Source organism: Planococcus citri, chromosome 4 (genome assembly GCF_950023065.1).
Source record: "Planococcus citri chromosome 4, ihPlaCitr1.1, whole genome shotgun sequence".
NCBI lineage: Eukaryota > Metazoa > Arthropoda > Insecta > Hemiptera > Pseudococcidae > Planococcus > Planococcus citri.
The window spans coordinates 35,288,475-35,300,735 of NC_088680.1; the positions used below are offsets into that span (position 1 = coordinate 35,288,475).

General features: G+C 35.3%; 1 protein-coding gene across 3 annotated transcripts in view; it reads left to right on the forward strand.

Moving 5' to 3' along the window:
• Window positions 1-12,261, forward strand: part of LOC135845406 (deoxyhypusine hydroxylase-like) — a 152,570-nt gene that overhangs the window by 91,691 nt on the left and 48,618 nt on the right. The window contains exon 3 of one of the 3 annotated variants that reach the window (XM_065363927.1): window positions 7,651-9,724. The exons of 1 other annotated variant lie outside the window; for it this stretch is intronic. In XM_065363927.1, coding sequence (XP_065219999.1) covers window positions 7,752-9,551 — 1,800 coding nt within the window. In that variant the 5' untranslated portion in view covers window positions 7,651-7,751 and the 3' untranslated portion in view covers window positions 9,552-9,724. Of the gene's footprint in view, window positions 1-912; window positions 3,169-7,650; window positions 9,725-12,261 lie in introns of those variants that run through there. One more of the 3 variants, XM_065363924.1, reaches the window with a different exon arrangement.

Sequence of the window (12,261 nt, forward strand, 5' to 3'; positions counted from 1 at the left end):
GCTGGTTTGATGTGTCTGAAGGCCATTGCCATTGAAACGTATTGACCTTTAGGGTTCCCGGTATTGAATGGTTGAAAATTTGCGAATCACTTATTTTTGGATATGATTCGTGTTTTGAAAGTTTCTTCTCCCTAAATATTCGCATTAATCAAGTAAGTATGCCAAAACATCCGAAGATTTCATTTCTGAAACTGGAGAATATTTTTTTGCGCAGTGGTGTCTATTTTTTGGTCATTATTTCGAATTTCAAAAAATCAAGAAAAAAGTAGTTTGGCATGATTAATGCAAAATATTTTAGAAGTTGCGAAAACAAAGCAAATACCAGCTTCGAGCAGTAGGCATTTTGAACTTTGAACTAGAATTACTCAAAATTTTCATCGAACACTCCTTATTTTAAAATAGCAAAATGCTTTGTAATTTTATCCTCATCAAAATGGTTTTTTACCCAAAGATGTATACCCTTTCACCGTTCAAAATTTCTTGAAGGTCAAAGTTGCGGAAAGTGGTCAAATTGTGTTATCACTGTTATCAGTCCTTTAGTGGTGATCAGTAACCGCTTTCCGCAACTTCAATCTTCAAGAATTTTTGAACAGAAAAAGGTGGAGCTTTGCGTGAAAACCCCCATTTCAAAGGGAGTAAAATTAAGAACAATTCTTTGAACAAAAAAGTATTTATTATGGTTAAAATATTGAAAATTGAATAACTAGAAGTTCTGTTATAATTGTTGGGTCTATGGACGATCTTTTCGTTGCTTGAATTGAATGGATCTGATGAATGAGAAAATTGAGCTAAAAACTAAAACAAATGAGGAGAACTCATTTTTTTTCAACGACGAGACAGTTTCACCTCGTTGATTGAAATTACGAATATGATTGAAAAATACTGAATCGTGCGAAATTGTTTCGGTTGCAGATTATTCATCGATCCATGTAATGTTATTATCTGCAAATGATGGCAGCGAATGACAAAGAGGTCCTTGCTGACGAAAATAACTTGATTCCTCACAACAGCCCTGGCCAGCTGCAGGAGTTAGCATGCGTTATTGCTTCAGCTTCTATATGGTGTTACAAGGTGAAGGAATGTCGTCGGAATAACGGCCTTCACCTCTCGCACATTTCTCAGCTGCCTACAGTACTTCGAAAAATGATCGACAGATGTATCAAAGTAGTCGAACATCATATCAGAGAATGGCGTAGGTTTCATGACTCGTGTATTTTTTCGCATCATAAGAGAAGGTGGGGAATCGTTGACGAGTTAGTAATGTTTATTTCGTGGCATGCCGATGGAACCATTCATCGCAAGCAAACGGCTAAAAATTTGGTGGAGTGCAGTGTATTGAGCAACGTTGAGAAATACGAAATCGCGTGCATTTATTGTCTAGTCGACGATGTCAAAAAACTATGGCCTACAACGACAGATCTTGAACATCCCCTGATTGACTATTGGAATTGCCGTATGAGTGGCGAACACGACTCGATGGAGGTGGATCCAGAATGTAGCTGTGTGGAAGCTTCTTTACTGAAAAAGAGCGCTGCTAATACTTGGCCAGCGTTCGAGTATCTTTGGGGATTTTTAACCGATGATGAACAAGTACAGAAGGTTACAAAAATGTCTGGCGCAGAAGATTCAAAGTTCTTGCAATATGCGTTGTGTATGCTGAACGAAATTCAACTGGAGCGTGTGATGGTATCAAGTTCGGGAGCTATTTTCAAAAGTCTGTACGAGTATCACGAAAGTGATGTTTGGGTGATGAGAATTTGGAATCGTGTGAAGAACGTGATCACGGGTGATGCATTTTATAAAATAATTCTTGCTCTTCTAGAAGTCTATCCTCGCGGAGGAGGGCATGGTGCGAGTTTTAAGATATGGACGAGTGCTTCAGACGCAATGAGAAATCATATATTAGCTAATCATCTGGAAGAAATTCTCGAAATGTCATGTTCTTTTTATTATCACTCTTATTCGAGTACAGGTATGTGCAAAGATGGTCGGTTTTTGGTTGAGATGTTGTCAACCAAAAACGCCGAAACTAGGGAGACCATTTGGCGAGAGAGATGGTATCAAATCATTATTGGTATGCCGCCTGAATATTTACAACAGATCATAACATTATGCCTCGGAAGTGATGATAAAATCGCATCGTTTAAAAAAGTCTATTTGAACGATTACAACAAAATCTTTCGTTATTGTTTGGATATTGTTGAAAACGGGCATTTTAGAGAACTGAGCGAATTCTTTCAGTTTTGTTCGGACGAACCTGAAGTTATTTTCACGTTGAGAATGAAAGTCTTGAATCTGCCAAGTTTGTTCGAGTGTACCGATTTACACCGAAAACCTGAAACAATGGATTCTTTTGATATGTTTCTTCGCGAAACGTTCCTCAATGCTAATCAGCTAAATGAGTTCAAAAGGAATTGGTTCCTAGGAGAGGAAGCAATAGAGTTTTTCAAGATCAAAAATAATCTTGGTAACCTCATAAACTTCACCGATCATGTTCTCTCCTCCGTTCCTGAAGTGTTGGTCTTGGTCAAAAACAAGGTATTTGAGTCGAGTCACGATATCTTAATTTCGGTGGAAGACGAATGTGTAGATTGGAATAAGTTTATTAAGTGGTGCCTTCATGGCGATGATGAAGCGGTAGAGAATTTCAAAGTATCTCTGCCGATTAATCAAATTTTCGAGGGGATATTAGAGAAAACTTTGAATAGATTGAAATGGCACATGGATCACTGTGTGGGTTTGGATTACAAGGTGTACGAGAATTTCAGATCATATGCTTCATGGTTGAATGTTTTTCTCGAATGGGTTTTCTCAACGGAAGAAGCTATACACAATTTCAAATGTGATAGACTTCTTGCATTGAAAAATTCAGAACAGATAAAATATTATATATTTGAATCGAATGACGAGCGTTTGATCGATTCGTTCTTGGAATGGTTTTGCGATAAAGATGAATGCGAGATGGAAATGTTCGATGATTCTTTCCTTCATCTCAATTTGAATGATGGGCGAGGTCCTGATGATAAGAGTGATCTCAGCTGGAGATGTAAATTACCTTTTTTGAATTAATTTTTATCCTATTTATTGATAATTTTTCAGTATACCGATGCGTCGGATGTTGAATTTTAATGTAAGCGTGTATAATTATTTCGAAATAATACTTTTGTGATCTAATTGATTTCGTTTATTTCTTCCTATAATAATTAGCACTTCGATGTTCGGTATCGTTGACTCCATTTTTTAAACAATTTACATCAAACGTAACTTCAAACTTTCGTCATTAATAGCAATGAGGTTCTTCATGGACGGCAACTTGAATGCATTAGAATGCAAAAAAAAAAAAATTGCGAAGGTCTGCTGAATAACGAATTTCCATTTTCAACCAAGAAGTCGCAATTTTTTGCTTTTTCTGCCATACGTATAGGGTGGGCGATAGGTATTCAAGATAATTCGAAATCATTTTAAAATAGAAAGCAAGTTGAATTTCTTCATTTTCTTCTTTTCAAATTTACTCATTTTCTTCATTTTAGAATAAGTATAATTTTATTGTGCAAAGGACCCGTTTAGATTTTTTTCATAAAACCGGTCCGGTTTGTACATTTTGAGCTATCTTTATCACTGAATGAGCTACACTGATTTGAAACAAGAGGGAGAAAAAAGTGGTCTTTTTGTTCAGCTTTTTGGAAATACCTCAGATGTTCGGAGCACTTTTTTAACCTTTTCGGCTACGAGACAAACTGACGGATAAAAGTTGAAGTGCTTTAAACTGAGTAAGGTCGGTTGCTGCCCAGAACTCAAAATTTGCTGGAAATCGCACATTCAGAAAGTATTCATGTCACAAATGGCAATAAACCTTAAATTGACTATTTTTCGATTTATGACACCGAATACCATTATAAATCAAAATCAAGCCTTCTGAGGCATCTGATATTTCAATATGAAAATATTGATAACAAGCATTTTTGAAAATAGAAAAAAAGATAAGCTAAAATGAAATAAGTTTGCGTAAAAAAAGAAATTTTTGAAGAAAAACAAGGCTTGCGACTTCAGATGGTTAGTCAAACTGCAAATGTTTGAAGGTGATTGCTTGTGGGAGGATTAAAATTGATGGGAAAATCTTTGTGTTATAGAGAGCATTTTTCGAAATTTTTAAAACCCATGTCACAATTCAACGCTAATTTTCAATGAAATTCTGAAAAAAATGATATCATTTTCATTTTGTGACACATACATCTCTCTTGAGGAGATTTGCTTGGGCGAGTAAGTCACCTCAGAAGATGACTAGGTGAACTTTTGCGAGCATTTGAATTTTATGATGGATACTATGTCATAAAGACTGCGTTCAATGAATTCATTATCTGTAAGATAACTTCTAAAAAGTAATTCCAGTAATTTCACAACATGATATTCGTATTTTATTTTTATCATCTCATTATGACCAACCAGATTGAGGGCTGTATTATGACACAGTATCTATCATAAAATTCAAATGCTTGCAAAAGTTCACCTAGTCATCTTCTGAGGTGACTTACTCGCCCAAGCAAATCTCCTCAAGAGAGATGTATGTGTCACAAAATGAAAATGATATCATTTTTTTCAGAATTTCATTGAAAATTAGCGTTGAATTGTGACATGGGTTTTAAAAATTTCGAAAAATGCTCTCTATAACACAAAGATTTTCCCATCAATTTTAATCCTCCCACAAGCAATCACCTTCAAACATTTGCAGTTTGACTAACCATCTGAAGTCGCAAGCCTTGTTTTTCTTCAAAAATTTCTTTTTTTACGCAAACTTATTTCATTTTAGCTTATCTTTTTTTCTATTTTCAAAAATGCTTGTTATCAATATTTTCATATTGAAATATCAGATGCCTCAGAAGGCTTGATTTTGATTTATAATGGTATTCGGTGTCATAAATCGAAAAATAGTCAATTTAAGGTTTATTGCCATTTGTGACATGAATACTTTCTGAATGTGCGATTTCCAGCAAATTTTGAGTTCTGGGCAGCAACCGACCTTACTCAGTTTAAAGCACTTCAAGTTTTATCCGTCAGTTTGTCTCGTAGCCGAAAGGGTTAAGTGGGAAATTTGATCCTCTTTAAATAATGATTATGATCGAGGTCTTTTGCTCGATGTATTGGTAAGTATAGTTATTTTCAAAACTGAAGGAGATACATACAAAAAAAAGGAGTGAAAAAAACCTACTACAATTCTTTAAATTTTGGGTTCGTGATAGACACAGTATTATGTACTAGACATCAAAAAATGGTTATTTGTCCGAGAAACAGAAAAAATCGACTAATTTTAGGTATTGAAAAAAAAACAAAATACACGAAAATTAAAAATCGAAGTGCTTTGATCAAAATGAAAAAAAAAATGATATTTTTTATAGAGATGAACTCTGGACATTCTTCGTTTTGACAGCAAACTGGAGAATTGGCCTCTGGAGGTCTGGATCGTCTACTTTTCCATTATTATCCTCTGCATCCTCTTCGATGTCCGCAAATAAGATTCCAACGAAACATTGCAAGAATGGAATACTCATCCACTGATCTCCATAATGTTTTATAAGCAGCTGTTTCAAATCTTTGACTTTTTTGTGATCAATGTCTTTCCGTATTCCAAAATCGACCTGGTGAAATCATTAACAGTTCGGCCCCTTGACCAGATACGAAATCGAACTCCTTGATTGAAAATGTAGAAACTTTCACCTCGTACCTACTACCTACCATTACTGTGTTGTAAGCCTTTTCCACATAAATTCGTTTCATTTGCGAAGTATTAAACTTCTAACTCTGGGTAGCTTTCACGACTCTGGCCATGGCAGCTTTTATATCGTACATTGGTATATCTTTGAGTCGTTTCACAGCAGCAAATCGTTGAATAATTTTGATGTAGTCGTCCGCATTTATAATGGTATCTAATTTTCTAACGCATTTTTCAATTTGAGCAAAAATCCTGTCAGCAGGAAATGTATTATACAGTTTTATGAGAAATCAAGCACTGTAAGCGTGGGTCCGATCAGTGGAAAAAAATTGGCTCGAAATTTTGGATTTTTTTCCTTTTTAACCGTTGGTAAGTGTCAAGTGCCCAAATAAATTTTTACCCCATTTTTGAAAAAAAATAGTTGTTCCCAAATTTTTTTCTGAAAATGATATAAGTACTAGGTAGGTACTTGGAACACTCGTTTAAAGTATCAGTTATTCCTAATTGAGCTTCTTTGGCGTAGTAGGTACTTCAAAGACATTATATTTCAAGAAAACATCAAGGATTTACATACCTTCTCTCCCATTCCTTCTTGAAATCACACTATATCCGCGATAAATAACAAAACAATTGCAAAAATTTCTTCATTATTTAACAAATCGAATGGAAAAATTCCCTTGAACTACATTGACTCAAAAATAATCACATCTGTTATTGATTTAATTTCACGGATAACCGAGTAACATTATTTTGAGAAATTGCAAATTAATTTTAAACTAGGTAATAAATATATTTAAAAAATTAAAATAAATAAATAAATAAAACTGAAGGAAGTTACACTTATAAAGTTATGAGATATTTTTAAAGATACTTTGCTTTAAACTAATATTAAAATCGCGGAGTTTTTATCACTTACTGGTCAAAAAACGTGTAATAATTCAAATTATGACATTAAAAAATTTAATTACGAGATACTTTCACTTGAATTCATTGAAGAAATGCATATTAATTGAGGGGCTGCATGGAAAACGGGCCTTGGTCAATTTTTTTTCAATGATTTTTACAAGTTCAAAATAATAGCCTCAAAATTGTTTTCTACATATAAGCAAACATTTTACAATTGGTTTTCTTTTCATGGAAGAACACTTCAATATCGCTGAATAATGAATATGGCGGAATTGATAAAAAAATAATTTTAAATATAGGTATTCAGAATTGTAAAAATCAGAAAAACAAGAAAAATTGACAAGACCCCTTTTCCATGGAACCTCTCATTGCGTCTAGATTCTTTCTCCAACTCGATTTTTTGAATACAATGATAGGATACTCGAAATCAGTTCTGTTCCACTTTGCAATATTGTTTTTCTCTTAAGAAAATCTGATCGGTTTTTTTTTTTTGTTCAGTATTAATCGCAGATATGAGACCAACAAACAATTTTTCGTTTCCGTTTTGGTGGCATTGTTGTAAATCAAAAGCCGAGCTTACAATAGAATTCAGTAGGTGGAGGCTGGTCTGAGATCTTCTTTCGAATGTGTATGGTACTTATTTTAGGAATTGATGTCATCGTTGATTGATACCATACATACTTCGAATGTTACTTGCTTTTTTAAAAATAATATATTTATAATTTAACGAGGACAATAATTACAGTAATTACACATTTTGCATTTCTTAAGATACACTATTGATCTTGATAAATAATTGGGTTTTCTCGATTCCATTGAATGAGATTCAAAGCATGGGCCCTACGGTACCTCTGTAACCACAAAATAATGTTATACATGATTATTGATTATAATTGATTTCTGACTTCGTTTATTACTTGCGTTGCTTAGCTTAGCTTTGATTTGATTTTACACGGTATGGCTCTTACTTTCGGTTAGTATCACAAATTTTCCTCGGACTGTTGTCGAAAAATAACGAGAAAATTTTGAAATTTCAGATCGCCGCCCTGAGGTGCTGGTGGTAGGATCACGAGTCTTTGCATGTTGTTCCTCAGTCATTTGCCGATCAATCAAAACCACATCACTATAAAAATAGAAAATGTCCTCAGATAATCGTCTCATATTCTACGAACCGGTTCCTCACCTGCAACAAATGGCAGCGTTTCGAGTGGCTTTAGATTTATGGATATATCACCTAGATTGCGAACGAAAAAATACCACTAATGCGATCCTAGGTCGAAAATGTGTCACCGATTCGTATCGAACGAGGGAAGCAAACATACGTCAAATGGTCGACAATCTAAAACTTCCCAACACGATCGAGAAATCGATTGAAAAATACGTCAAGTCGATTAGCGCTCAAGTTCTTAGCTTATCGGCGTATTGCAGAGATTACGTATTTTTCATCAACGAAGCCGATGAAATAACCAATGCCGAAGGTAGTGAGGTTTGGCGTCCCGATGGCACGATCGATTACGAGAAAATCATTCGCAAGGTGATCAAAAGCCCTAAGATGAACGAACGTCAGAGATTCGCTCTGATGTGCGAATACTGCATGGAAATTGAAATACGTCACGCTTGGGCCGAACTGAAAAATCGTAGCTTTATCCAGGAAGCTAGATTCCAGAGCAATCCAATAATGGTGTATTGGAATTGCGTCATGACGGGGGATTTTTCCAAAATGGGCGTCAACGACGTGGCCGCTGCCAATATTCGTGTACTCGAGAATAATTCTCGTTTGTTGTGTAGTAATTTGAGAGCTGTCGAGTATTTTTTCAACCAGTTGAGTTCTGACGATCGCATAGAACATGGCGTACGACTTATGAAAATCGGCGGAGCTAGATTAGCGAAATTCCTCGTTCCAATGTATTCGGAAAACGAACAACGTCGACTTTTTTTCACCTCGAATTTCTTCGTCAGGTTGATGACGATTTTCGCCACAGCAGATGTCGAGTACGCTCTTCAATTGTGGTTCCGCGTCAGGGACTCGATAGATGTGCATCGATATGTGAAAATGTTGAGAAAACTTGCTGATCTGAGGCTCCATCACGATCACATACACGAACTTCTCGTAGAGCTGTGGCGTTGCACTCCTGTTTCGTTGAAAACCCATATGTTTGAGCTTTCCAAAGATGGTGGGTTTCTGTATGGATTTTGTATTAGGCCTCATTACGAAGTCTGGTATGCTGATTCGAGACCACATGATGATGAAATTCTGATCGAGATATTAAATGATGCTGATCCCGAGTACAGAAAATGTATTTGGCGTCGTTTCTGGACCAATATCGTGATTCAAAGTCGACCCAGTGGTCTGAGGAAAATACTCGCATTGTGTCTTACTGCGGATGAAATCGCCAAGTTCAAGAGCGAGGCGATGTCTTCGGACGAGATCGTAGACTATTTCGGTAAATTAATCTCCAACGGGAAGTATTCAGATGTGAGCGAATTTTTAGAGATGTTGGTCGCCGATAAACAACATAAAATAAATGAGATGCAAAGGCTGCTCGATGATGTGAGCGATATCTCTTCGATGATTATGAATTGCGAACCTACCGCAGGAAGTGTGAGTAAATTGAAGGAATTTCTGAACGAAGTGTTCGAAAATGATGCGAATAGTTTGGCACAGTTTGAAATAAGAATGATTATAACGTGTGCCGACCCGTATGGTATGTGTTCTCGATTTCAGCTAGTGAGAATTTTTTCTGTTTTTGATCAGCTGTGTGGTGAAGAAAGTTTGAGAAGAGCGAAAGTTGGTCTTTTAGAAGATTGTAAAACCTTAGCGTTGGAGGGGGATTTAAGTCGTGTGTTGAAGCAGCCTGAATGGAATATGCTGGTGACATGGTGTTTGGGGGGCGAAGAGAAGTTGGAGGAGTTCAAAAGATCGTTGTCGGCGAGCTAGCGATTTATGATGGTAGCGGGTTTTCCGAATGTATGACTGTAATGCTAATGTATTTCATTTTACGTTACTTATTGAATATTACTTTTATCGATACTTCAATGATGAATTTACTCCGATTGGATTCTTAATTAACTCTTGATTCGGATCTGTAAATAAAAAATGTTTGTGTGATATTTCATTTTACATTATTAAACTCTTTGGAGATTCTTTATAGGTTTCCATGTGAGGAAACAAAATTGTTTCAACCCTTTCACGCCGACTTTTGAATTTTGATCGAAACTTGATTTTTTTGGCGTGTTAATTTTTCTTAGCTTTTTTCAAAAATGATACCAATGCTTATTTGTGCCGAGTTTTTCGCCCGGCTTCAACTTTGAAATTTGGGGCTGGGCCAAGAAAAATTTGTTGTCCCAGGAACACGTAAAAAGGAAACACTTCGTACGAAATTATTATTTCAATAACAAAATAACTTCGATTTCAAACATTATGGATACAAAAATTGTTATTTTTCAATCTTTTTGGCTCAATTTTCACTCAAAGTTGGAACTTTTTGCACCAAAAAAAATCATCGAAGTTTGTACTTCTCATGAAAAAATATTCGCGATCTGAGTACATTTGTAGCGCTCAAAATAGACAGCAACTTTTTTTGTCTTCATGTCTTTAATTACGAAGTAATTTTTTCAGACATCGATGAATCGATTCTGTTCCTTTTTTTGCACTTGTAATGGTAATGGAGTGAGGTGTCCTGAGCTTCTTCTTCGCTTGCATTTTTTTACTATTTAGTCACTATTATTGAGAAATGATTGACATGGTGATCATGATGATAGTCTTAAGAAACAAATATTACGATTCGAATAAATCTATCATCTGTTCAACTGAAAACTTGTGTGTACATATTACTGAGGTAGGTACTTGTATTTTATCAGTCTACTGAAGTACATATATTTGGGTGCTCTATTCAGTGAAATTTTTTCGTCTTATACCTACAAGTACCTGATTTATTATCGAGATCAAAAAATACTCATCTGATTAGAATGATTTTGTGTAGTACATATGTGTGCATGATAGACATCCATCGTTGAACTCAGGGTTGTAAAGACCCGGCTAGAGATACGATACCCCTTGGATTTGACAAAGTGCATGAGTAATTTGCTGCATGCATGTTTATATGAATTATTGGGGGTTGTTCACTCAATCCCACAACACAGACTGGCCAGTTTGACAACTGCTTCCTGAAGACAATGACAATTGAGTAATTGGTTATTGTTCTACTGTTACAAACTCTCATTACAATGAGGTTCATCGTTGAACTCAGGGTTGTAATGACCCGGCTAGCGATGCGATGAACCTTGAATACGTAATGTATGTATTTTGAGATTAGGGTTCTACATGCTTCTTCAAGTGTAACATTTTAGCACAAGCGCATCTTGCGGTTTCAGCTAATGACTTACTCGATAATTCATTTTGACTTTATCAGGGTGTCCACAGGTCTGGAAAACCTGGAAAACCTGGAAAAGTCAGGGAATTTGGTCGCTCTGGAAAAGTCAGGGAAAAGTCAGGGAATTTCGTCATTTTCACGCAAAATCCCTGGAATTTTGAAAAAAACGATCAATTGAAAATTCTGAATAAGGACCTGTGATGAAAGAAAAACACTGTTTTTCACTTCTCGAAACGCAAATTTTCAAAAGCTTTTGCCCTCGCTTCGCTCGGGCTTCTTTTCTTTTTCAGAGGCAACATAAAAATTTCTAGATTATAAAAATCAAGTTTTTATGCCAAAAAATGAACTCCTCACGAAAAAAACATCGTTCTTGAGCATCTCAAAATACATACAAATTTACAAGAGCTTTCGCCCTCGCTTGGGCCTGTTCTGTTTTATTTTTCAAAATCAACTTCCTTCAAAAAAAACATAATTCAAATATTCTAAAATTTTAAAAGCCAAAAAAAAGCTACTCGTCCTCACTAAAAAAACCAAACATAATTCAAATATTCTAAAATTTTAAAAGCCAAAAAAAAGCTATTCGTCCTCATATAAAAAAAACTCGTTTTTATGACTCTCGAAACTCAAATTCTCAGAATCTTCCGCCCTCGTTCTCGTTCGAGCCTGTTCTCTTTTATTTTTCAAGAATAAACTTTCTTCAAAAAAACATTCATTCCAATATTAAAATTTAAAAAACCAAAAAATAAACACTCTTCGCATTCAAAAAAAAACTCGTTTTCAGACATCTTGAAATGGAAATTTTCGAGAGTTCTCGCCTTCGCTTCGCTCGGGCCAATTTGTCTTTCGTTTTTGAATGAACAAATTTCACATTTTGAGGCCTTCAAAAATCAAAAAAAGAAAAGAAAAATTTTCAGAAGTTATATGAATACATAGGTATTTCATCAATTGGCCAAACTTGATGCATGTTTTATTTATTTTTAATTAGAAAAGTTAATAATCAAAGTTAAGCTGTTTTTTATGTCCGAAGAAGTATCCAGTTCGAAGAAAAGCGTATAAAAAAAAATTACCCCCCTCCAAAAAAATTTTTTTAAAATTAAAGTACGGGGTGAGCATAGAAAATTGAGAAAAATGGTCTGAAAAAATGGAAAAATTGGTCTGGAAAAATGGAAAAATTGGTCTGGAAAACCTGGAAAAGTCAGGGAAAATCATTTCCAGAAATGAGCGGACACCCTGTTTATGGTATCCAATATGTTGTTATGGTTGCTCCATTAATGG